General features: G+C 31.4%; 4 protein-coding genes across 4 annotated transcripts; all 4 read left to right on the top strand.

Moving 5' to 3' along the window:
- Positions 1-5,161: 5,161 nt before the first annotated feature.
- Positions 5,162-6,263, top strand: LOC132927958 (uncharacterized). The gene is made up of 4 exons (XM_060992521.1): positions 5,162-5,538; positions 5,596-5,694; positions 5,756-5,952; positions 6,088-6,263. Exons 2-4 carry the CDS (start codon positions 5,602-5,604, stop codon positions 6,230-6,232), a joined length of 435 nt encoding a protein of 144 aa, XP_060848504.1. The 5' UTR covers positions 5,162-5,538; positions 5,596-5,601; the 3' UTR covers positions 6,233-6,263.
- Positions 6,264-10,457: 4,194 nt separating this feature from the next.
- Positions 10,458-13,086, top strand: LOC132926987 (uncharacterized). The gene has a single exon (XM_060991427.1). It carries the CDS (start codon positions 10,771-10,773, stop codon positions 12,703-12,705), a length of 1,935 nt encoding a protein of 644 aa, XP_060847410.1. The 5' UTR covers positions 10,458-10,770; the 3' UTR covers positions 12,706-13,086.
- A 176-nt stretch (positions 13,087-13,262) lies between these two features.
- LOC132925158 (uncharacterized) lies at positions 13,263-14,036 on the top strand (the record flags this gene model as incomplete). Its single annotated transcript, XM_060989578.1, has 2 exons — positions 13,263-13,628; positions 13,738-14,036. Coding segments are annotated over exons 1-2 (585 nt in total), but the record flags the coding sequence as incomplete, so codon positions are not given.
- Positions 14,037-16,807: 2,771 nt separating this feature from the next.
- On the top strand, positions 16,808-20,227 carry LOC132926986 (52 kDa repressor of the inhibitor of the protein kinase-like). The gene is made up of 3 exons (XM_060991426.1): positions 16,808-18,281; positions 18,348-19,391; positions 19,470-20,227. The coding sequence occupies exons 1-3, from the start codon at positions 17,063-17,065 to the stop codon at positions 19,646-19,648; spliced, it is 2,442 nt and encodes an 813-aa protein (XP_060847409.1). The 5' UTR covers positions 16,808-17,062; the 3' UTR covers positions 19,649-20,227.
- Positions 20,228-27,802: the final 7,575 nt, after the last annotated feature.

The following is a 27,802-nucleotide window of genomic DNA, read 5'->3' as shown; positions in this document are numbered from 1 at the left end:
TAATGCCGTGAACGGAATATACACTCATTAGTACGTATATTATCCTGAAAATATTATTACGTGTTGATGTAGATAAAACAATTAATTATTATTTTTTTATCTTATTATTTATATACACTTTATTTAAATATTTAATAACAACACATTTTTTTACAATGTTGTAAAAATTTATTTCTTATCTAATTATTTTATAAAAACTCATAAATTTTTAATTAAATTTTAAATTAAAGTTTTGCAAATAAATAAAAAATAATTAACATACATAGTAATTAAATAGTAATAAAATAGTAATAACATAGTAATAATACTCTTGTAAGCTAATTAACACATACATTTTAACAGACAAACAAATGTACATATTATTCATAATCCTTGAGGTATTTTGGTTTTCTTTTTTTTCGGCAGGATCGTGTTTTGCCTATTGATGTTGCTTTTTCCTCTTGAACCTCCACCTCCGCTACTACATTAACCTGTTCCCCATCACTTCCTTCATGGTTTTCATCGCTGCTCACATATGATGTGTTATTAAATGGTTTCATTTGATCAATGGCTACCACACCTTCATAGAACTTTTGAGTCCTTTGTATTTCCGGTAGATCTTGGATCCTGTAACGATCATGGGGTAACACTTCTGTGATAACATAAGGTCCCTTATACTTGAGTGCCAACTTTTTTGATTCTTCTGGCTGCCCTACTACTTGGCGCATCACCATGACCAACTCACCAACTCTATAATTATGAGCTTTGGTCTTATCTGTATTATTATAAGCCTGGATCTTCTTTTGTTCTTCAACTATTGAAGTAAGTGCCGCCGTTCTTAATTTTAATAAATCACATAAACTATCTTGAACTAAATTTGCATGGTCCTGCACACTGTCACCATCGAACGTCCTTGGTGTATAACCAAACATTAGAGCGAAAGGAGTAGATTTAGTTGCTTTATTAAGAGCATTGTTTATACTCCACTGTATTCTTCCTATTTCTTTATCCCAATCTGTTTCTGTGGTACATGTGGTTGTCAGCATAGATAGAATAGTTCGGTTCAAACGTTCGCATTGCCCGTTTGCCCTCGGAGTAGCTGTTGCGTTCCTTACATGTATGATGTTATGATCTCTACACATCTGTTCAAACTCTTTACCAGTGTATGCAGTTCCACGGTCACTAATTATTCTTGTCATAGGTCCAAATGTAGATATGATTTCCTCCATTAGCTTAGTGGTAGTACTACTCTTAACGTTTTTTGTTGGTTTTAGAATAGAAAATTTAGTGAACCCATCTATTAACACAAATAAATATATATTATTCAATTTACTTTTTATAAATGGTCCTAAGTGATCTACGTGCACTGTATGAAAAGGTATCCCGATTTTGTCAATGATGTGTAACTCTCTTTGTCGACGTCCACCTGGTACCTTGTTATAGAGACAGTCAAGACATGAACCAACAAATCCTTTTACATACCTCTTCATATATGGAAACCAATAATGACGCCGTAATCTCTCTAATGTGTTCTCACTTGCTGGATGTCCCACGTTATTGTGACACAATCTTGTAATCTGACTTCTTGCTTTTTCTGGCACCACCCACAGAAGTCTATCACCATTTCGGCGATATAATCTACCATCTATTACACAAAACTCATCTTGTATCTTTCTTTCAGCTTTAGTAAATACCTTTTTTTTATCAAGTCCTACTACTCGTATAATGTCATTTACTCATTTACTTTCTTATCTTGACGTTGAGCGATTGTCAACCAATCTTCATTGTTCATGGTGTTCAGCAAGACATATAACTTTTCTGTCTCATCTACCATCTCACCACATTCATTTGGGTTCCTAGATAGGGCGTCTACGTGATTCATTTTGTCACCAGCACGGTGTTCTACTTCGAAATCAAAATCCATTGTTTGTAACCACCATCTTGCTATCCTGGGTATAATATTTTTCTTACTGAAAGTCTACCTAACTGCAGCACAATCAGTGACGACTTTAAACTTCTTTCCTATCAAATAGGTGCGAAACTTTTGAAGTGTCCATACCATGGCCAATGTTTCTAATTCAGTAGAATGGTAACGAGCTTCTTCAGCAGTTGTTTGCCGACTAGCATAGACAACTGGATGCATCAAAGCTTGTTGATCTTTTTGTAAAAGAATTGCTCCAAGACCCTGCTGCGAAGCATCACAGTGTACTTCCGTGTCTGAAAGTGGATCATATAATTGTAACACTGGTTTATTAGTGAGTACCTGTTTTAGTTTTTCAAACGCATTCTCCTGATCCTGAGTCCATTCCCACTTAACATCTTTGTGTAATAAGTGTGTAAGTGGTTTTGTTATTTGTGTATATTGTTGTACATAACGTCTAAAATATCCAGTCAACCCTAAATATTGACGTACATTATGAACATCACGTGGTCTCGGAAAATTCGTCACAGCTAGTATTTTCTGTTTACTTGGTGCTATAGTTCTTTCCGAAATCTCGAATCCCAAATACTCAATTTTTGTACATAAAAAGTTACACTTTTTTAAATTCAACGTAAGATTAGCTTCGTTAAATACCTTAAGTATGGTTTCCAAATTAGTAAGTCCTTCTTCAACTGTTCGGCTAGGAATTAGTACATCGTCCATGAAAACCATCGCTATAGTAAAACGTAGGGGTCCTAGTACTTGGTTTATCATGCGTTGGTATACAGACGGTCCATTGGCTAACCCAAACGACATCCGTTTAAACTCGTACTGCCCGTCTGGAGTTATAAATGATGTCTTTTCTACGGCATCCTTACTCATGGGTAACTGGTAGTAACCTGAAAACATATCTAGATTGGTGTAAAACTTCATACCTGATAAACGGTCCAACTGTTCATCTATGAGAGGTAATGGATAACGATCTCTCACCGTTATTTTGTTAAGAGCTCGATAGTCCACACAAAATCGACTACCTCCGTCTTTCTTCCTAACAAGTAAAATTGGTGAAGCATATGGAGAGCTTGAATCGGAAATTATACCACATTTTTTTAGATCTTCAACCATCTCCCGTACCAACTTTCGCTCCGTGTCACCTAGTCGGTAAGGTCGGAAAGTAACTGGTTCATTTGTAGTTGTTATTATTTCGCATTCTGTGCCCTTGACCAGACCCAATTCGTTCATGTTTGTCGCGAAGCAACCTCGATATCTCTGTATTAAATCTGTAAGCGCTTGGCTTTCGTCATCCGTTAGTTGGTCTCCATGCTTAATTGACACGTCTTTATCGTTTTCTATCGCCTCTACACGACTGTTCTGTACTTCAGTGCAAACTATTGCTTTAATTATCTTTTCATTTTCCTTAAATCGTACATTCGTTGTTGAAAAATTTATAATTGGTATACGTGCATTACCTTGCCCGTCTGTAGTTATGACACAACTTGGAATGCAACAATTTTCTATAACTTGTGCTTTGACATATAAATCAAGTGACTTATTATCTGACCGTACTTCAATTACACCTACGTGGTTTGGTGAAATTACTTCAGATTTTTTTGCCCACAAACTCATTGCACGAGGAGGTAGAGTAGGAATATCCATACCAAATATGTCATTACTTTCTTTATGATCTTCATATATGCGCACAGTGTCTCCGCGTTTAACTAGTACAATATGCGGCTGTTCGATGAATGGCTGGCCAATTATTAAAGAAATATTTTGTGCATCGTCTGGAACTATATGAATAGGTACTTGAGATGTGGCTTGATCCACTTGAAGCTGTACAGTAACGATTCCTAATGGTAGTAGCTTCCCATCACCATAGCCTCTCACCTCTATATCATTCCGCAATGACTCAATTTTCAGCCCCTGATCCTCTGCATCACTTCTTCGCATTAAGCACAATTGACTTCCTGTATCTACATATGATTTGACTGGTATTTTATTAACGAGTGCATCGAAAAAATATTTTTCATTCACTTTATTCGGTGTTAAACTTATTAGTGATACTAAGGATGAGTCTGTCTTAACAGTATTTGTATCGCAAGTGCTTACTTCATGTCCAAACTTACCACATTTTGTACATTTTGGTTTCTTAGGTTTTAAACAATATCTTGAAACATGGCCATACTTAGAACAATTGAAGCAAAGTGGTTCATCTTTATCATTCCGTGGTGGCAACTTAACAAATTTTTTTGCGTTAGCGTTACTTGTATCTTCGGTTGTAGTATTAGTGTGCAAGTTTCTTGTCTTCGAATTATACTCATCTGATTTATGTGTATACAGTGGTTTCTTAATGATTACATCATTTTTCTTGAAGTACTCGGATCGTGTGTCGTTAATTTGCACAAAAGACATCAAATCTGAAAATAAGCCGTTTTCATCAACATGATGTCTGGCAAGCAGATAATAGCATAAATCGCGTGATCTTAATCCTGCTGCAATCTGTTGTTTTGTTTCGCTAAATGAAAGGTGTAGTTCACGACACAATCTATATTTATGATGAAAATAATCGGCCACCGTTTCCGAATTACTTTGAGATCTTGCCAACATTCGCTTCATACGTTCTACTACATTCAAGTTTGATCCGACAAAAGTACCTTGGAACTGAACAACAAAATCACTCCACGTAGCAAATTTCCTTCCAACATACCAATGGCTCGCGGGGCCTGTCATCTTAGAACGCGCAGTTTCCACTTTGAAAGCATCTGGCCAACGGTGCAACTTAGAAACTCCCTCTATCGCCGCCAACCAGTCTTCTGCCGATTGTTTGTCACTGCGGCCATCAAATTCGGGCAATGTACTCAAAAAGTTCGGCATCACAGCGTACTCGGGTCCATACGGCGGTGTTTTATCACGTTCCTGTAATCTCAAGTTCATGGTAAGCAAACTGTTTATCAATACCTGATTTTGGTCTATCAGCGCCTTCATTGTTGGGTCTATACCACTCGTCGCTGTTGGTACCGCGTTCGTGTTCGTTGTGGACTGATTAATATAATTGTGGTCTGTATTTTGTAGGTTAGGATTTTCTCTTCCATGCTTAGCGTTCTTCCCGTCGTTATTAACCTCATCACATGGCGTCGATAATTTGTTACCTTCATTATTCAGCGTGATATTTGCACCAATGTTTTGGTCGTCGTTCTTTTGTTGATCCATCTTCTTGGTTATCCCACTTCTGACTATTAACTCCACTTAAACATTTAAACACTTTACACTTTATTTAACACATGGTAAATTAACAAAGGCCGACTTTACAGTGCGGCTGTAGAGACCCGACTGACTATCCCAACAGCCAACATACTAAATAGTAGTATCAGTACTCTATCTACTAGGACGCTTATCAGTGTTAACAATTGTAAATAAAAAACTTTATTGTTAAAAACATCGTAACTACTTAGCTTGAGTATTTTTTAATGGCCTAATCCTAGCCGTTCGACAATTATTTCTTTGTCGGTGCTCCCGTTCCAAAAGACTAACACCGGTTCCGATTGTTTTCTTCGTAGGTATCGCTCTATACACCTAACCCTTAAATTCCCGTTTTTCGCGCTGATGCTACCTTGCATTTGTTTCAGAATGGGAAAAAGGTATTCATCTTTGTTTTTAAATATTCGACATATATCTTGACTTAAATATTGTTATAGGTGGATATGATAGAAATACAAGATAGAAAAACAGGAACAAAACCGGGTAGTCAAAAGAGGGTCTGTGAGAAAAAAAACAATGCAACAAAATCGAAAAAAGTGAGTGATTTTACATAACCCATCAGGGGAACAAAATTATAATTAAATTATTCTTTTAAAGAATGTTTCTTATCGAGAAAAAATTGGAAAAATGATGAAAGATCAGAAAATTGCACTCGAAATTACAAATTCAATGAGCATTCGGCAAGACGACGGGATTTTGATTGTAAAGGCACCTGCTGATGAAAAATCTACTGACTATTGGACGTTGTCACATTATAAAACGATAAACATTGAGCATGTTGATTCTAAGGACAGGTGATATATAATATTATTTTACTATCGCGCTTCGATTATTACTAAATAACTATAGTATACATTAATACTATAGTTATTTATTTTTTAAGTAAGATATTATTATAAAAATAATTTTTGTATGAATATTTTTTACAGATGGAAACATGCCGAGTGTTCGATGAAGCTTGCAATAACCGATCAGGCAAAGGACCAAGCGATATCGAGTGAGCTAAACGAATTGGTTCAAACACTTTTCGACCGCTTTATGAAAGATTCAAAGAAAAAAATTACACGTATTTGATATGTATTATAAATAAACTATGTTTATAATAGTGGTGGGAATCATTTAATAAATAATAAAACTTTGATTACAATATATTATGTCATATACAAAACTGTATCGAGGAGTTTCTAAGACATACTATAGGCATGTTTATAGATACATAATTGCTTGAAAAATATTAAATTATTAACTGTAAATTGTTTATTATTTAGATATTTTAGTACAAGTTATCTACAGACTACTCTGAAAAATGGTGAAAAAATAAAGTGTCACTATCTAGTATATTCTGAAAGTAAAATAAGTAATAAGTAATTTTTCGCGTTCCGTGTAATCTGTTCGGAGGAATATCTGCGTTTGCTTCAAAAGGTTTTTCAAATTGGAAAAAAGCAGATCAACGCATTGAAGAGCATCATAACTCACCAAAACTTCGTTCAAATATGTTACTTATGAACGACCGTGGAAAGAGTAAAATGTTATTAATCAACAAATTGAAAATAAGAGAACATATTGGATAAATGTTTTGAAAAGAATTGTAGCCGTGGTAAAATCACTATCGTGTAGAGGATTAGCATTTTGTGGCCACTCCAACTTAGGTAGTCCTCATAATGGAAATTTTTTGATGGGAATTTTCCGAATTTGATCCATTTCTATCAGCGCATTTAAAAAAATATGGTGGCTCGGGAAAGGGAAAAGTTTCATATATTTTTTATCATATATTTTTACTGCACGTCGCACGACACAACACTATTATTATTATATATATTATTATAACATGTATTTTGTCATTATCGCCGAATCGGCGTTGGCGAAACGGCAGCGTCGAAAATATCTATCGCCGATACGGCAGCGTCGAAACGGCAGCGCCGAAAATATCTATCGCCGATACGGCAGCGTCGAAACGGCAGCGCCGAAAATATCTATCGCCGATACGGCAGCGTCGAAACGGCAGCGCCGAAAAGTCCCATTCCCGGGGGGGGGGGGGGGCGGCAATAAAATAATTTCGCCCCGGTGCGCATACGTATATTTTAAATGCACCACTTTGTAATACAATCATTTCAAAACCGTAGTTAAAAAATTGGTTAAAGTCTATGAAATTATAATCGTTTTTTTAAAACAAACGTTTTAAACGTTTTAAATTGAATAAGTCCGCTTCCAATTACGTTCATACGTGTTTTTTTTTTTTATATTACATTTCGTTGCATTTTACTGTAATTAAAATAAATAATAATAATAATAATAACAATAAATAAATTATTTTTACTAAAAAAAACGTATTAATAATTTATGTTGTCGTTATTTATTATTATTGTAATGTGTGTACTGTAATTTTTATACTAATATTAATAGGCAATAAAACCAATAGGTAATAATAATAGTAAATTAAAAAACCAGATTGTTGTGATAAAATAATAATTGTGGACTGTATTAAATTGTGATATTTGTGTGGAGCTAGGTGAATTGGGTCCGCGATAATTTGGGTCCGTTTTGAAAGCGGTAAGTTGAGTCCCGGGTATGAAAAGGTAATAGGTAAGTTGGGTCCCGGCTATAAATCATTGCGCCAATGATGTCTAAAATATTAAAAACTTAAAACTTTAATATTTCATATTTATATAATATACTTTTGAATAATTCTGTTACAATACTACGTCATATTTCATACAGGGGTACACCGCCTGGACATCAATTAATTCTACTTTGATGTTTATGTGTGTATAGACAGGTATTCTTATCGCGGATTTTATTACACTGGCCGTAGCCACTTTTATCCAAAAATGAGATACCGAAATGTCGTATCTTTGATTAAATCTAATTAAGATATATATACGAGTATACGAAATACGAGCGTATACAAGTGTTAGTATTATTCGTCTATCTTTTTTTGTATTAGTTAGTAGTTATCATCGATTTTTATGATGATTACATACAGATATACGTACGATATCTGGGATATTTCATTATATATTTAGTAGCCTGCTGAACGTCAACTTGTGACTATATCGTGTCTTACAGCTATACAGTTACACAATTTTACAGTTATTGTTTTTTTTATACATTTTAAAAATGGAAATAATGGCTAGCGAAAAAAACAAAACTGTTATTATAAAATATGGTCATAAGTTTAGGTTTCACAAAATGTTGAAAAATGAAGTACAGAGATGGACCTGCTGTAAAAGTACATGTAAGTGTTTTTTTAAAACTTATAATGGTGTTGATACTGAGATTTTTAATGATCACAATCACAATAAACCTAGCGAACAAGACATCAACCGGCAAAAATTAAATAATAATCTCAAGAGAAAAGCGGTAGAAGAGATATCGGTGTTGCCATCGAAACTTATTTGCAGAGAGTTAAAAAACTGTGATATAAATAGTTTATCTTTAAATGATACTTCTTTAATAAAAAGAAATATAAGAAATGCACGTTTATCTGTTCATCCCAACATACCAAAAAACATAACAGAAACGCATACTGCTATGAATGAAATGACATTAGTTACTAATAAAAATGAATCATTTTTATTAGTTAATGATTTCAATAATGGTATAATTGGGTTTTCAACAAAAAGTAATTTAGAAGTGTTATGCGAAATTAGTACAATACTTGTCGATGGCACTTTTAGAAGTTGTCCAAAATATTTTTACCAATTTTTTACCATTCACGGCCTTGTTGGCGAATCATATATTCCACTAGTATTTTTTTTATTACCTAATAAAGAAACAGAAACATACGTACGTTTATTTGAACATACTGTAAATAGTTGTGCACAATATCAATTAATATTTTCTCCTGATGTAGTATTTATAGACTTTGAGATTGCTATACATACGGCTGCAAAGCTTGTTTGGCCTAAAATCAATATAAAAGGATGTCGTTTTCATTTAGGACAAAATTGGTGGAAAAAAATTCAAACTCTTGGTTTAGTAAACACATACAACTCTTTAAACACAGAAAAAAGCGATTTTTTTAAATGTTTTTTTGGTTTGCCATTTTTAAGACCTGAAGAAGTTGGCGAATGTTTTGCACAAGATTTAATGGCAATACAACCAAATGACAAACAAATAAAAACATTTTGCGATTATGTACTAGATAACTACATTTCACCTGATGCTACATTTCCCCCATATATTTGGTCTGAATTTGCAGCCACCACTGTGCGTACAACAAATAGTTGTGAATCCTATCATGCTGTACTAAACCGAAGATTTTATAGTCCCCATCCTAATATTTTCAATTTTGTGGACGAACTATTACAAATACAGTCTGAGACACATATTAAACTACGAAGTACAATACAAAAAAAGAAAATCACGCTCGGTAAAGAAAAATACTTAAGAGAACAAATGATGAAATATACTAATAATATAATAACTCGATTAGAATTTGTTAAATGTTTATCATTTAAGTTTTTACCTAAAGCATAATATGTATTTTATATCATATATTGTAAAATTTGACGTACTATAATATTTAGTGTATTAACATTTTTTCCCGAGACACAATTTTTTAATTATTTATACCATATATTGTAAAATTTTACATACTTTTATTATTTAGCTTATTAACATTTTTAAATTAATCATTTACACTATTATTTATTTAGAACATAATATTATAAAAACCACATATATTTTAATAATTTATATTTTTTTTATCCGGGACTCAACTTACCTACAACCTTTTTTTATCTGGGACTCAACTTACCTACAACCTTTTATTTTCCGGGACCCAATTTACCGAGATAAGGTCATTTGGGACCCAATTTACCAATCCCGATTTGTGTAATATAATAATTAATATTGTATGTATTATTTTGTTATCGCTTATCGGTAGTGGTCGTATGTATCGCGCCGACCCAGGTGAATTTATATTTATTATAACGTATCAGTTAGTGTTCATTGCGAAGTTGTGTCGCGAACTACTATGTCTTATTACTATTCAATAAATAAACCATGTTAATCACGTTATGAGTGCTTATTATTCTATACGAATATTACATTGGCGTAGGGTTGCCAACCGGCCGGTTTTTGACCGGCCTAGCCGGAAATTAAGGTTGATGGCCGGTTGCCGGTAACAACCCTCTACCGGCCTTTAAAAAACCGGTAATTTAAAATTTATCATTGAGTTTTAACTTGTAAGAAAAATAATAATAATTAGTATTGGTGTGTTTATAAAATGCAAGAGAATTTAATAAACTTGTATTGATTATAAATACTAGTATTTATCACGAACTATGATCATAATCATAGTTCGTGGTATTTTTAAATTATAAATTATAATCAATGGTAAAACCTAATTTACGATATGATAACTATCGAAGTCGGCAATTCTCGGTATTCCTCATCGGCACGACAATATTATTATTAGTAGTCTTTTAGAATAGTATTTATAAACTTATGATACGATATTACGAATTATACAATATATATTTAATGTTACAACACAATCAGTAAATTTAGTATTTAGTTTCCCGTTGGCGTCAGTGCATCACAGTGTAGTATGTACGTATTTCGATCGGGTTTGTGTGTTTATTTTGTATCCATTTTTATTTGTTAAAATGAGTGACAGTGATTCTAATAATTACGATAAACCAACCACCCCATTAAAAAAGAGACGTTTACGAAATTGTATATTCAATGACAATTGGATGAAAGACTCTAGATTTTCTAATTGGCTTGCTAAACATGACGATATAAATAAGGCTCGTTGTATTTATTGTATGAATGTATTTAGTGTAAAATATGACGGCGTTAACGCAGTTCAGTCCCATTCAAATTCGAAAAAACATATTTCAACTGTCCAAAGTAGACAAAAATCAGCGGTAATAAAAAATTATTTTGTTACTCAAGACATAAAAGAGAATGACGCAGTTGCCGCGATAGAACTTAGTAAGTGTTTTCACTGTGTTAAGCATCATCATAGCTATTTATCAACTGATTGTGGCGTAAAATTGGAATTAAAACATTTTAGTGATGCTACTTTGGCCAAAAAAATTAGACTTGGTAGAACAAAGATGGAAGCTCTTGTACAAAATGTGCTTTGTCCTTTTGCAATCGAAGTTCCCCTTAAAAAACTTAAATATCCAATAAATTTACCGTTTTCTTTATCAACTGATGCATCAAATAAAGGCAATCGCAAATTTTTTCCTTTGGCAGTGAGATTTTTTGACTTAGAAAAAGGGGCTAAAGATTATCTTTTGGATTTTTATGAAGAACCCGATGAAACTTCTGAATCAATTTTTAACACTATTTTACGTGCTATTGAAAATTTTGGCTTAGATATTCAAAATATCACGGCTTTTGGAGCAGATAACGCTTCAGTGAATTATGGCAAAAATTGTTCTGTTTACGAAAAATTGTTAAAAAAAAAACCATCCATAATAAAAGCTAATTGTAATTGTCATGTACTGCATAATACAGCTAAGCATAGTCTAAAATTGTTAAAATATGACGTTGAAACATTAGTAATAAAAGTTTTTAATGAGTTTTCTATTAGTGCTAAAAGAATAACGGAACTTAAGGACTGTTTTGAATTTGTTCAACAAGATTTTCATAACGTATTACGTCATATTTCCGTCAGGTGGCTCAGTTTATATACGGCTGTCGATCGTTTAATTCTAAATTGGAGTGCGATTAAAATATATTTTTTAAAAAAAGGTAAAAATAATTGTGATAGAATAATTTGGAAATTTATTAAAGACCAAGTTGATGGACTTTCAAAGCAGCTAACCCTCAGTGAATGCTATATCTGGTTTGTTCACCACATTTTATCAGTATTTCAAAAGTCTATATTGATGTTAGAGAAAAAAAATTTAAATGCAACTGATGTATTTGATATAATGAATGACTTGAGAAATCAAATCTCAAATCGTAAAAATGACGAGTTTTTTGGAATAACTGTTACAACTACATTAAATGGTCTAACATTAACTGAGAAAAATGAATTTAAGACGAGTGCACTTCTTACTTATCAACGGGCTATTGATTATCTTGAAAAGTGGTTTAATTTTGAAAGTTCTCCGTTCAAATTATTTACGTGTTTAAAATTACATAATAAAATACCAAGTATAATGGAGTTATCAATTCTAGCAAAATGTATTGGAATTCAAGTGAATGAAAATGAACTTTACGATGAAATTAATTTATTAAAATTAATGCCAGATAACGTGCTTAATAATTGTGAGTTAACTAGCTCTGAAAAATGGATAAAATTTTTCCAAATGTCATCTGTGGAAGTTCCAAATTTAAAAAGCATTGTGAGATATGTATATTCAGTACCATGTAGTAATGCTTTTGTCGAACGAATATTCAGTCATATGAATGGTTTATGGACAGAAGAAAGAAACAGGCTTGGTGTTGATACGGTAAAAGCAGAACTCGTTATCCAAAATAATCTTCTGTTCTCGTGTTCTGAATTTTTTGACTTTGTTAAGGACCAAACAGATTTGCTAGCTGCAGCGAGACTGTGTACGAAGTACAAGTTTAAGAAATAATTTCTACAATATTTAATATAATACTATTTTCCAAGCTATTTTCATTTTTATATTATTTAAAATAACAAAAGCAATGTTATTATATTAGTTTAACTTATTACAAAACATTACCAACTGTATTCAATTTACTTATTATTTTTAATTTTTTATCAACAAAAGCATTGTTATTTTGTTAATATTTATTATCTACAAATAAAAGAATGGATTTAATTTAAACAATTTTTTTGATGACACGTGAATAATTATAATAATAGTTAGTGGACAAACGAACGTAATTGTTAAGGGGTGGATACGGTTAAAGCCGAATTAGTAATAAGAAAATTATGACCTTTTTTTTGTACCTTGGGCTTTGGGCCGGTATTTTCCTAATTTGAAGTTGGCAACCCTACATTGGCGACGAAGATAAAATTATGGCATCATATTTGGGCAGTTTACCACAATTTAATGTCGATGTCGATAGCTGGAAAATATATCAGGAACAGTTGGAGCAATTTCTGGAAGTTAATAAAATTAAGAACGACTTAAAAAAAAATCTGCATTTTTGAGTTGTATTGGTCATGATGCGTACAAATTGTTACGGGATTTGTGCACACCACAGCTACTAAAAGAAAAACATTTCGAAGAATTGTGTACGTTGATGGAAAATCATTTTACTCCAAAAATAAACGTTTTCCGGGAGCGAAATAATTTTTATGCGGCTAGTCAGCAGGAGGGTGAATCAATTGCGGATTTCATGGCTAGACTTAGAAATTTATCAACAAATTGCAATTTTGGAGACAAACTTGAAGGTATCTTAATCGATAAATTTGTTTTCGGATTTAAATCGGGGAAGATTAAGGACAGAATTTGTGAGGAAAAACCAACCGTTGAAACAACCTTTTCCCAAATTGTTGATTGTACTGGCAAAAGAAACTTATTTATTTAACGAGGCAGACCAAGTCAATTGAATCAGAAACAAAAAAGGGCAAAATTATCGTAAAAAATATTATACGTCGTCGGCGGAGTACAAAAGTTCTGGTTCGAGGCACGCAGTTCACGGAGACAAAGGGGCAAACGATACTGGTGACCACGGAGCGCAGAAGCACGGGCATTTTCAATCTAAGGGAAGCAGCAAAAATTTCAAGGGCAAGAATCAAGAAATCAACACGGTACCAGAGAACAACATTTGTCGGGTTTGCGGTAAGCAGCATAGGGGTATTCAAAATTGTAAATATAAAAATTATCGTTGTAATTTATGTGGTACAATAGGACATTTAGCTAAGATGTGTAATAAACCTAAAAGTACAAATTTTTTGAATGTGGAGTCGGTAGATGACGGTACACATGAGAGTTTAATTTATAACATAGAAACTAATGATTTAAAACCTATTATTTTAGACGTAAAAATCAATAATATTAAGTTAAAGGCTCAATTAGATTCGGGTTCAGGTTTGTTAATTTCTGAAAAAACATTCTATGAATTATTTAATAAAAATACGATTTAAAAAAAGGTTTTTAAAAATGATAGTGGTTGTACGGGTGAAAAAATTAACATTTTAAGTTTTTTCCTAATGAGGTTAATTATTCAATATTACCGTGTTACTAATTGCGAACTAGGTATTAGTATTTAATAAAAGCCTATATTATTTTATTATTTTACTTAATATAAACTGATAATTGTTTTTTATACATAAATAGTTGAAAATACATTTCGTTAATTTTACATCACTAACTGCTTCGTGTATATAAGTTATATCATGGTTTTGATCACAAATTGAATCATGAGTTTCCTTCAACGATAAAAATCTACCATTTTTAATTATATAACCTAATTTATGATTTAATATTATTTCATTACTTTGAAAATTGATTAATTTTAAATAAAATACTCTATTTTATCAGTATCGTATGCAGTCATATTCAACATTATATCTGTATTAAAACCTAATCTTTGTAAAATATTTTTATCTGAACTACTATTCCATAGTAAAATAATTGCATTTTGATTATTAAAATCAAGATAGTTTTTTAAAAAAATTGTAGTTAGGTTCGACTTTTTTGTTTCCATAGATAAATGTAATACATTTAATATAACTTGAAGCTGATCTGGTTTCTTTTCAAACATTTTTACGAACAAATCTCCAATTTTTATATATGAATGATTATTCATTAATCTTATTCTTCCATCAGGTGATATTATTAAAGGTCGACCTCGTAAATGTTTAATTTTAGATTTTACGCGAGTCTGTGATATAGCTGTAGAAATAAGTATTAAATCTGTACGTTGATAATTGCTGAATTCGAAATCAATTATAATTATTTCATTTTTTGGTTACTAAAATATATTTTTTATTTTTTATTTTATATAAAATTTAGATTATTGATTAAATTTTTTATTTTGCATAATATGAATTTATTTGATATTATCTGTTTTTATATTAGTATGATTTTTATTTTACTGAAATGTGAAAACGAATAAAAGATATTTATTTATATGTAATCAATAATATAAATATTTTATAGGTACATAACTTATTATTTTTAAAAAAATATTTAAAATATAAATACGATCATATCTTTTATATTTATTCACTAAGACCAGCAGCTTAATTAATCTATAATGATATAAATAATATTCAAATAAAATAATAATTTTTAACTTTGATTTTATATCGTACATTTTTTTAATCTGTTCGTGTTTTACTAAGTCATACTTTAATAAGACATATTTAATAACTTGTATTATATATATATATATATATATATTAAATATTGAATTTGAATTCAACCAATTTTATTTCTTTATATTTTATTCATTTTATTTATATTTCATATTATATGTATGTATTCATTTATATTTTAAATATTTCATTATTCATCTGATTTTTATTTCACTGAAATTTTGTAAATTATCAAAACATATTTATTCATAATCAATTATATTTGTATTTTATTTATATCTTATATATTATTTTGCTGCATAATTTGATGAACACTTGTCCATGGTCTACGTTGTTGCGTTGAATAAGTAGGTGGTAATTGAACAATTAATTAACACAATTGTTAATTGTCAGGACAAATAAGTGAAATAAAACGACACAATTTAGTCACTCATGAATTAAATTGAACTTTAAATAATGCACAAAGGTCGACGAACCTCGCAATGGCGCAGATCGTCGAGCTCGCTCACAAAATTACAACTACAACTGGTTACCCTCACTGGAGACGAATATCACATCGTTGGTGACAACGATAGTGTCGCCCCTAGTGAGAGTTTTCACAATTAAAAATGAAATAAGAACTAAACTGTTTTTACAAATTAATATTGTATTGAATTTAAAAAAACTGTGAAGACAGACTTGTAAGCGATGATAGTGTTGTAATAAAGTCAGCGGCTCACACAAGTACTGAAAGGCTGAAGATAATAGACTATAACCAACTCAAGAGCTCTCTGTAAATTGACTATAAATATTGAATTATTATGGACCAGATTTATAGTCTGGTCCAATGGTGTGATATTGTATATTGATTCTAATTATAAACTTAAAACAGCTAGTTTTATGAATATGTTTATAGAATACGGGAAAACTATAATCACGCCATATGACACCACAACCTTCCAAATCTGTATATAAGTGATCAGTAGACATTGATTATAGTTAGTGTTAAATCTCAACATTACCTATAAAACTTTATGTTTCGTCGTTTCATACCGTAATATATCCGTTTGCTACAAGTCGATAACAAACCAAGTAACACAATTTCATCAGGTAAATGTTGTAATGAGTTAAAAATAAGAAGTAAAGTTATTGTATGGGAAAGTATTCTAAATATTAATTATTTATCGCCGTGTCTATATGCCCGACCATGGTCGGTAAGATAAGGAACTCCCGAGTTCCCGACCAGAGTCAACGCAGGGGCGTATACAAGGGGGGGGCGATAGGGGCGATCGCCCCCCCCTGGACATTGTTGAATGTGTTTCATGTATAGGTGCTTACATATTTTATTATAATATTATATTACAAAAATTAAAAATACAGTGCATATTTTTTTTTTTCATATTTTTTTTTTTTTTTTTGGAAATGGATAATAGTTATCAAAAACCTGTTATCAATTAATAAAACATCTATAACCAATTATGGCTGTAGATAAGACTGATAAGAGTCAAAAGATTATAGATATATTGGCTGTAATCACAGATATATACAATAATTATTATTGTTGTTGTATCTGTGGCAGTGTGGAGCTATTATAATTGTGATCGTCTACAACTTACAAGATTATGTTATTTTTTTTTTTTTTAATACTATAATCAAATTTATTTTAGTTCACGTACGACAGACGACAGTACCACACTGTAGCAGGTTAGTTTATTACTATGGATTCTATGAAGCGTAAACAGCCTTCTCTCTTAAATTATTTTCCAAACAAAAAAATATCGTCAACAGAGGTAAGTGATTCAAATGAGCCAGTAAATGTTTCCCAAACAGCAATACCACGAGCAATACCACAACTCAATGTAATTTGTGATGATAATAAACAAAATAATATAACATCAGATTTAGTTTTCGATAATGATATTGGTAATTTTATTGGTAAAAAACTTGACGACCACACAAAATGTAGACTGTTGGAAAACCCTTGGAAACCACTGAAAAACTTTGAGTATCCATTCTCCATTCACAAAAAAAAAGGAAAAGAGGAAAAACGTTTTTTAAGAAATAATCATTTTGACCAATATCCGTGGCTAATATATTCTGTATCAAAATCTGGCTGTTTCTGCAAATATTGTACACTTTTTTTAACTCACAATAAAGGTGGAAAACAAAATACTGAAGAATTGAAAAAACTTGTAACATTACCACTCAACCAATATTCAAAATTACTTGGTAAGGATGGATATTTAGAAAAACATAATCAAAATCATTACCATCAGGATGCAATTTTAAAATCAAGTGACTTTTTAAAAACTTACAACTCACCTAATAAGCAGGTTAATAATATTCTAAACAGTGAACGTTTAAGACAAGTTCAAGAAAACAGAAACCGGTTAAAACCTATAATAGAAACTATAATTTTTTTGGGACGCCAAAATATACCTTTCAGAGGGCACCGTGACTCAGGACAAATAATATTTCATGATAATGAAGACTCTAAAAATTTAACTGATCCAACTTATTCTATTGTGAAGAATGAAGGTAATTTTCGCGAACTTTTGAAATACCGTGTTATGTCTGGTGATACAAAATTGAAAAATGACTTGCTTAATTTTAATTCAAAAGCTAGTTATATTTCTCCAATCATCCAAGAAGATCTGATTAAATGTTGTAAGGAAGAAATACTGTCGTTTATATTAGATGAAGTAAATACAAATCAATTTTACAGTATTATCTTTGATGAAACGACCGATGTGTCTCATATATCACAAATGAGTTTAACTTTAAGGTACATTGATAAGAAAAATAACATTTATGAACGTTTCGTTGGTTTTATCAATTGCCATGATACATTTAATAGAAACCAGACTGCCATTCCAAATAATGATTTGTCAGATACATTGATTGATGACCATTTATCTAAAGAACCGAAGCTAACAGGTGAATACATTATTTATTTAATTGTATTATTTTAATTAAAAATTTAATTTACCTTGATTTTTTCAGGAAATGTACTTGGAAATATAGTAGTATCAGAGTTAAAAGAAATGTCACTTAACCTTAAAAACTGTATAGGAATTGGCACGGATGGTTGTTCTGTAATGACATCAGTGTTAAGAGGAGCTGTGCAAGAAGTCCAGAAAAGCTGTCCAAATGCTATATACAGCCCTTGCACTAATCATGCTCTAAACTTATCAATTTCTAAATCTTCGAAAGTCCAAATCGTTAGAAATACTATGGGAATTCTCCAAGAAACCATTTCATTTTTTCATTTATCTTCCAAAAGGAATTTCATCTTGAAAAATTACCTTAAAAGTTCCAAAAGTTCTAAGACATCATTAACCAGTTTGTGTGTTACACGTTGGGTAGAACGTCACACTAGTATAATAGACTTTGAAACCAACATGTCAGAAATTATAGAAAGTCTAACACATATATCTCAATTCACAGATCAAGTATCATCATCTAAAGCTAACTCATTACTCCTGAGTTTGTGCAATTGTGAATTTATTATAACATTGTATATATTATCAAATATCCTCAGTATTACACTACCAGCCAGTAAAATGTTACAAGGAGTTAATTTAGATGTAAGTGCTGCTTCCAGCTGTATTACCAGTATAGTACAAAATTTAGAAGATAAAAGATTAAATGCTGAAGAATATTTTAGTGAAATATTTCTTGAAGCTAAAACTAAAATGATTGACTTAGACATTGAAGTCAAGTTACCAAGATTAACAAAAATTCAAAATAAAAGGGCCAATACTCCTGCAAATACACCAGAGGAATATTACCGGAGAGTTGTGTACATTCCCCTAATTGACAATATTTTAGAAGACTTGAGATCAAGATTCCTAAATAAAAAAACAACAGCTATTTTTCAGTTGATTGAATTTATTCCAGCTAACATAATCAACAAGTCTTCACTCGATGTCAAAAAAATGATTGATACAGTAATTGGACATTTTATATTTTTGGATATAAACATTAACATTTTAAAAGGAGAAGTTGATTTATGGAAATCAAATTGGATTTCCAGGAAAAATGAAGGTAAATACTAATTTATTAAATACAATTTGCATATTGATTGGTAAAAATCACATATTTTTTATTTAAAATTATTTTAAGGTCTTAAAATACCAGAAGATGTATTAGAATCTATTGATGAATGTCATCCAGTCATGTTTCCTACAATTAGACAGGTTTTAGTAGTATTAGCAACATTACCAGTAAGTATCGCATCAGCAGAACGCAGCTTCTCTACTTTAAGGAGGTATGCATGTATATTTTGCTTTTCTTTAAGTTAGAAGAAAATAATTTTGGTAAAAAGTAGGGCTTAGAACTTATGTGGTTTAAAATATACTAAATATACATGCATTTATGCACTCTAAAGAGTACAAAATATATACATATAGTATGAGCAAAATCAGTTTAGATTTTTTTTACTACTAGTTATTATTTATGACATAACTTAACTATAGTTAAAAATGCTATCATATTTATTTAATTTCCGCTATTTAGTATTACTTTACTTAAATAGTCTGATTTAGATATTTAATTGATTTATTTATTTAATTCTGTGATTATTTTTATAAATTTGTCCTTTTTTGCTTTGCATTAATCATAACTCCTTTGGCTTTTGGCTGTTTGCTTATTGCTTAATGCTTTCTGAAATATGTTGCACCAGGTTAAAAACATGGCTGAGAAGCCAAATGTCCCAGAAAAGGTTGACAGGTTTGGCTTTAATGAACATACATAGAAATATTGATATTGACATATCAAAAGTTATTGAACGATTTTCAAAGACAAAAAGGAAATTGGATTTTGTTATTTAATATTATTTTATTATTAATTATTATATATTTAATAAAACTATTATTATATTATGTGGTTATTATAATATGCTTTTATATTTATATGTACCTATGTCCTATGTCAAGTTATTTTATTTGGTATTTTGGTATACTGTTGATGTTGTTTACAATAATTAATGTTATGGGTTATGAAAGTGGGTAGAAATCAATTATTGAAGTTTAAGCAAGCGAAACGATCGAACAATTTTGATCCGCCAATTTATTAATAATCTGTACACTGTCGTTTATGTACAAATTTTTTTATAAGAATCTATGATTTGAATTCAAATTTCGCCCCCCCCCTGGAAGAAGAGCTGAATACGCCCCTGAGTCAACGGCTTCATTTTCTAAGTTGATAGTTCTAACATTATTATTGTGTTTATTTACTCTTAGTATGATATAATATTATGGACTACAGTAAACATCATAGGACGAATTAACATCATAGTATACTTTAGGTTATAGTATCGTATAAGTGTTATATAATATGTATTAAACGAAATGGTATTTCGTGGTTATTATAGGCAACTGCATGTCTGCATCAGAAATAAATAAAGTAGGTACATAAGTAAGATTTATCAATATTGTATATTTTATTACTTAATATTTTTACAACCTGTACAAAACCAATACGAACCTGTGGGTTTTGATTTTATATTAAATCCAACACAAGTAGCATCGTACCATACTAGGCAAGAATCACACAAAACACACTCAGATCAAATGTCATGGTTACAAACCAGGCATATCCCCATGTCATATATTTTTTTTTTGCTTTTATTACATTTAATATTGCTTTCCACGCATCTTTAGTGCAGTAAGGTCTTATGGTATGGATATCAACGTCTTCTTCCATAATACTGTTGCAAATAGTTTCATGGCGGCACTCAATATCCTTCTCCTCTATGATATACAGGGTCCGTCAGAACAAACGCATGTTTTTAAAGTTATTAATACTTCAAGTGGGGAAATCTAATCGGTATGAGAGACGGCTCGTTGTAAAGTTGATAACGTGCAGTTTTAGTTGTCATCATGGTGTGGAGTGTGCAACAACGAGTGTTCGCAGTACGGCGGTACTTCGAAAATGGTGAATCTATCATTCAAACACAGCGAGATTTTCGAACTAACTTTAATATTCCGCGTCATGGAACGATTCCTGACCGTAATACCGTTTTGAGATGGGTCACAGCGTTCAACACAACAGGTACGGTGTTGATGAAAAGAACTAACGGACGAAATCGGGCTATTAGAACACCCGAAAACGTGGACAGAGTAAGGTTGGATACATTACGGAGCCCCAACCGTTCTGTCCGTTTGCGCGCCGTTGCTCTTGGGATCAACGAATCAAGTGTACGTCGAATTTTAAAAATTGATTTAGCGTTTCATCCCTATAAAATCCAAGTTTGCCATCAATTATTGGCCGGTGATTACCAACAGCGTATTAATTTTTCTCAGCTCATGATTGAAATTATTGACAATAATGACAACATGGTTTTGTTCATGAGTGACGAGGCTCATTTCCACTTAAATGGTTATGTGAATAAGCAAAATTGTCGCTACTGGTCCCCAGTAAATCCACATCAGTTGCATGAGGAACCTCGGCATACTCCAAAAGTCACAGTTTGGTGTGCAATAGGTGCAACGCAAATTATTGGCCCTTATTTTTTCGAGGACAACGGACAAACGACCACTGTAAATTCAGAACGTTACATCAAAATGCTGACCCAATTTTTTTTTCCTGAGCTTCAACGACGACGTGTCAGTATTAGAAAAGTGTGGTATCAACAAGACGGGGCAACATCACACACAGCTCGTGCCTCAATGGAGGTTCTTCGCCAAAAATTCCCCGGACGTCTCATTTCACGCTTTGGTGACGTTCCGTGGCCCCCTCGCTCCCCTGACTTGTCATTGAGTGATTTTTTTTTGTGGGGTCACTTAAAATCAAAAGTCTATCAATACAAGCCACAAACCCTAGATGAATTAAAGGACGAGATCACACGAGTTGTGGGTGAAGTTCCGAGACAGATGCTGACTAACGCGATGGACTCGTTTCGGGAGCGCCTGCATTCCTGCATTGCGGCTCAAGGGCGCCATATGACTGACATTATTTTTAAAACCTAAATTTTGTTACAGTAAAAAAAATTTGCATATGTTTCTACATTTTTTGATGAAATAAAAATTATTTTACAGAAATTACTTTTAGTGTAGTATTATTTCGAAAAACATGCGTTTGTTCTGACGGACCCTGTATTTGTCTTTTCTTACTTGATCGACCACTTTTTTTTTCGGTAAGCCATTCCATTATAATATTTTCTTTAATTTTATTATGTTTTTGAGCAAATGCAATATGTTTACTGACGGCTCGTTTTTTAGGAAGACCTATTGATGTTAATGCAGCTCCCTTTGGTCTTCCGGGACATCCGATAGTACAATATCACATCCAGTTTCCAAGGATGGTGTAGCATAAATTTCCACTGCCTGATCCATAACACATACAGTTTTGCCAGTTTTAATGTCAATAACATTCTCTGGAGGTATACAATTTTAAAATTAAATATAAATTTATTTTTTTATCAAACTGTAATTAATAACCTGCAGAAATAGCACATTCAGTTTCCACGATCTGCTCCTTAATATGTTCAGTTTCAACAGTTTCAATGTCATTAACATTCTCTGAAGGTATACAATTGGAAAATTAAATATAAATTCATTTTTTATTAATAATAATTGTACTAATTATTTGTAGTTACCTGCGGAGTTGTCCAGTCGAATTTCTTCTATCAAAAAATCTTTGTTTTTGCTCCAAAGATTAACTATTTGTTGTAGCTGACATATTCTTCTTTCAAAATTGAATTGAGAAACTTCTGACAAAAGTTCTGCCAATTTTGCTGTCTGAATGAATGCTTTTCTGTACTTCTCAGGTGCTGTCAACATTTTTTGACCTTTTTTTGGACGTTGAATTTCAATTTCTATGTTTGAATCGGTCTGTTCAGGAGAATTATTTAGTATTTTTTGACTTTTTATGTAATAATTCCTCGTCCACCTTACATCGCATAGATTTTCAACAAATATGGGGTTGTTTGTTATTAATGATATGCCTGCATGGTAACCTCATTGACTTGTAAAAACTACAGGAACATGAATCAATTGTTGTATTTTTTAGAACCTCTTTCGTTGGGCAAAATATATTTTTTTTATATAAAACTAAAATCATACGGAGTAAGAAGTTTGTAATATTTTTCTTCATCTAGGTTTTGAAATATTGTTGTTGGTCTTTTATAACCTTCATTGCACAGTGATCCCGTTCTGACCGAATATATTTTAAAATAATAAAAAGTGTTTTAAAAAACTCTGGCAGATTAGAGTACACTGGAATTACTGATTTAAGTTTTGAATTAAAATTTTCTAGTCTATTATTAGTAGAATTTAAAAAGTTCCCAGACTCACTAGTTAGACCAGTTACCCATTGTTCCCGGTTATTGTACCAATTTTTATTGAAATAGGTTACTACTTGATGAGGAGTTAATTCAGAGTTAATAAAATCTGTATATATCTGCATGTATTCTGTTTCATTTTTACAGTAGCATAGTTTTTCAAATATGTGCTTAGACATGTCTCGTTGATTGGGTGTGATTCCCAATTTGTCACATGTTATTTCCCTGTTGAACGTCCGCAGTGTATGAAATAAACATATTACCAAATGTGATTCAGGAAACAGATTTTTTAGGACAGTCCGCTCCTTCATGTCCTTGTTAGTGATAAACACTCTCGTGTTTATACTGGCGGGATTAAGTTCTTTAAATTTTTTGAAAAACCATGCTAGTGTCTCCTTTTCTTCATTAACCAATAGACCAAGAGCTGCTACTTCACTCTGGCCATTACCGTCTTCAACTAGCAGGACATACAGCGGGATTTTCAAATCTATTAATTTATATGTTGCATCAGCACAAACCATCTAGATATAAATATAAGAAATATAATTAATGATATAGATTGTATTAATTGTATTTATTGTAAAATTTACTTCAGGAAAATGTTCAAATTCTATTTTTATTCTAGAATCTTGAAGGAACATTCCCAATAAAGTCCCATCATTATGCACTAGCAGTTCAATCGTACATTTATACATATTTTTAATCTCTTCGATTGTTTCCTCAAAGTTTTATCAAAAAACAATGTTTAAATTGATCTTCTAATGATGTTCCGATTACGATGGCATCATCTAAGTAAACAAAAGCATTTATACCGTTGAGACCAGTGAGTACTTGATTCATCAATCTTTGGAATTTAGCTGGTGCTCCCTTCAAACCAAAACACATTCTTTGGAATTCCCAATGACCTTGATCCGTGCTAAATCCGGTTTTTTATCGATCATCTGGATGTAATGGTATTTGGTGGTATCCACTTGCCATATCTAAGCAAGTAAAATATTATGTTTTACCTAGTTGATCAAGTATTTCTGTGATATTTGGCACGGGAAAAGCATCCCCAACAGTAGTACTGTTAAGTTTGCGGAAGTCAACAATTACTCTATATTTCTTTTCACCTAATACATCTGATTTTTTGGGTACAATCAATAATGGAGCATTCTAAGGGCTATCACTTGGTGTTGTTGTACCATCTTGTTGCATTTCTTTAACCTGTTTAGCTATTTCTTCTTTTTGTGCATAAGGAAGCCTATATAGTTTTTGATGGGTTGGTTGAGTGACTCAAGGAGTTTTAATTTCATGATGCACTGCGTGGGTACATGTCATTCGGTCTCCATCTAAAAATAATATATTTGAGAATTCACTACATAAATCTAAAATCACTTCTTCTTCTTCTTCTTTGTTCATATGGTCACATTTTAATGTGTTTTTCAGTAGTTAGATACGGTTTTCCGTATTTACAATTATTTCATTTGTTTGTATGTTATCCATTGCAACTATATCAAAAATTTCGTGTGACAAATCTGAAAATTTTGATATTGTTATAACTTGATTTTCTTTTGTTGGATCCATAACATTTATAAGTACTTGATTATGTTTTACAATATTTTATAAATTACCACATGGAATATTTTCGCCTAATTTTTGCGCATGAATAAGTATATTTCGTTATTCGGATGAATCCTCGATGTCAAACTGTATTGGAATGATCATCTCATGCTGGGTTGGGATAGTAGTTTTACTATCAGTTTTTGTAGTTAATTCTCCCTTACAAACATCGATTATGATCAGGTTATTTTTAAGGAAAGGGTTCCCTAATATTCCATCTCCGCTTATTGGAAAGTTTGAACTAACTACTTGGAATTTGGTTTTGTAAATTGTATTGTTTATCGACATGTTTAGGGTTGTGCTTCCTAAGGTATTGACTAATTGATCATTAATTCCTTGCATTTGGTAAATTTTAGTATCGGATACCATGACATTGTCTTGTAGTACATTTATTTTAATTATATTAAGATCTGCTCCTGTAGCTATGAGTAAATTGGCTAATCCTTTAATACATTGTGGCATTTGATACGTAGCATGATTGTTTGTTAATTCAATTTTAAATGTTAGCACATTTAATCTTGGGCTATTATCTTTAATTCGCGAACCGGACAAATGCCCTTTTTGACCGATTCCTTGTCGTTTCCCGAGTTTGATTTCTCATTATTTGATTTTTTTCAAATCCGCAATTTTTTTTTTATAGCATGCCTCTATAGTATGACCAGGTTTTTTGCAATAATTACATGATACTTGTTTAGTATCCTGATTTTTTTGATTATTGAATCCTTTGGATTGCTTAATTTGTTGTCCCGTATCGGAATTGTGGTTTCTGTTTCTGCACTCATTTGTGTTATGGTTTGTATTTCGACAATTTTTGCAATATTTACCAGTATTCGTATTATTTTGTTTGTAATTTAACAAACGTTGGGTTCCTTTATTCGATTGAAAAATTTTTTCTTCCTCTAGGCTATCCTTTATGGCTTCTTCTAGCGATGAATGATTTTTTGATTTGACTACACCTCGAATAGTAATTGGTAAACCTTCTATATATGTGGTTAAAGTTGTTTCTTTTATGTAGTTATGTATAGCTTTAACGTCACTAGTTGACTTATCTTTTGTGGTTACGTTACAGAGTTCGTGTAATAGTTTTTCTACTCTTGTTGAATACTCTCGTATGGTTTCACCCTGTTGGAACATAGTAGTAGTGATTTCTAAGTGAAGGTATCCTGGTGTGCGTATAGCACAGAATGTACTTTCCAAATAATCCTTAAGTTTTTCCTACGTAGAAATGTCCCTATGTTGGGTTTTTGCGAATGTCCCTGCGAATGCTTTGCCTGCTAATTTAGTTATTAGGTATAACTTGTAAGAGCACCGGACTCCTCGAAATTTTTATGATAAAATTACATGCATTTATGAATGGATAAACCTCTTGTTCATTCTCTCCATTGAAATGTGGAATTAATTTAATAGCTGTCTCCAGGGACAATGTAGTCGAAGTAGGTAGTGCCATTGTGTTATTAGTTTCTAAAATTTGAATATTATTTATTAAATCTCCTGATACTACTGAATTAAAATTGTCTAATTCCCTACAATCTTTTATTAAATTTTCTTAAACTATCGGAACTATCGGAACTATTACTAGACCTATCTGACATGCATTCAATTTTAAATAATAAAAAAAAATAAACGTAATGATGTACAAATTAGTAGAAAAATTGTATCGTAATATCACCAATCTTAATAGTTAATATCACAACTATTATCAAAATAAAATAATAATGATTATACTAATAGTGATAACGATTACAATTTATACTCGAATCAGTTGTTGTGTAGAAAAAAAATATATTTTGTGGTAAGCTTACAATATTACCCATGAATGCATCGCATTCATCTGAATTATTAGTGATGGAAATAATCGAATGAAATAATCGAATCATTCGATTATTTTAAAAATCGTTCGAATAATAAAATAATCGAATAAAACATTCGAATGAGAAAATTAGTTGTAATAAATAAAAATCTTATCTAAGGATAAAATAAACATGTTATGGTAAAAATAATCGAATGCTTTTCTTATCTCACTTTTACATTTACTTCTTTTACCCGTATGCTACTGACTACTGTATAAAATATATATATATATTATATTATAATATGGTTTATTTATAGTAGTATAGTACCACTATACCTACACCTCATTGGGCAGCCTTCAGTTGCAACGTATTTTTTATATTGTTCAATTATTAATAATATTATATTATAAATATTAATTTAATATTCATATTGTGGTTTACTGTGGGTATATTGAATAGAATAATTCACTTTATTTTCGATACCTAGTAAAAAGTAAAAAGTAAAAACCGGAAATAAGATATGTAATACAATTTTTTTTATTTAAGGAACGTTCAGTATATAACTATTTAGCTCGACAATAAAGCAATAAAATATCTAAATAATGATAAATACAAACTTATAAATAGTTTGATATTACAATTCGAATTGTAAAAGTATCATGCAATACGATTATTTCCAAAAATAGTTTTGGACTAATAGTAATATAGTATATATAGTATATATTATAGTATTAATAGTATTATAGAAGTAATAACCAATAGGCAATAAGAATAAGATA

The sequence above is a fragment of the Rhopalosiphum padi genome, chromosome 3 (assembly GCF_020882245.1).
Source record: "Rhopalosiphum padi isolate XX-2018 chromosome 3, ASM2088224v1, whole genome shotgun sequence".
Lineage (NCBI taxonomy): Eukaryota > Metazoa > Arthropoda > Insecta > Hemiptera > Aphididae > Rhopalosiphum > Rhopalosiphum padi.
The sequence above is the reverse complement of the archived record's forward strand: the minus strand, read 5'-3'. Positions and strand labels throughout refer to the sequence as shown.

What these genes read in the sequence shown, in the direction of transcription:
- LOC132927958 (XM_060992521.1), top strand. Translation starts at nt 5,602, where the DNA reads ATGATAGAAATACAAGATAGAAAAACAGGAACAAAACCGGGTAGTCAA. An exon ending in ATGCAACAAAATCGAAAAAA is followed by an intron (nt 5,695 to 5,755) that starts GTGAGTGATTTT and finishes ATTCTTTTAAAG; the next exon opens with AATGTTTCTTATCGAGAAAA. An exon ending in CATGTTGATTCTAAGGACAG is followed by an intron (nt 5,953 to 6,087) that starts GTGATATATAAT and finishes TATTTTTTACAG; the next exon opens with ATGGAAACATGCCGAGTGTT.
- LOC132926987 (XM_060991427.1), top strand. Translation starts at nt 10,771, where the DNA reads ATGAGTGACAGTGATTCTAATAATTACGATAAACCAACCACCCCATTA.
- LOC132926986 (XM_060991426.1), top strand. Translation starts at nt 17,063, where the DNA reads ATGGATTCTATGAAGCGTAAACAGCCTTCTCTCTTAAATTATTTTCCA. An exon ending in TAAAGAACCGAAGCTAACAG is followed by an intron (nt 18,282 to 18,347) that starts GTGAATACATTA and finishes TGATTTTTTCAG; the next exon opens with GAAATGTACTTGGAAATATA. An exon ending in GATTTCCAGGAAAAATGAAG is followed by an intron (nt 19,392 to 19,469) that starts GTAAATACTAAT and finishes AATTATTTTAAG; the next exon opens with GTCTTAAAATACCAGAAGAT.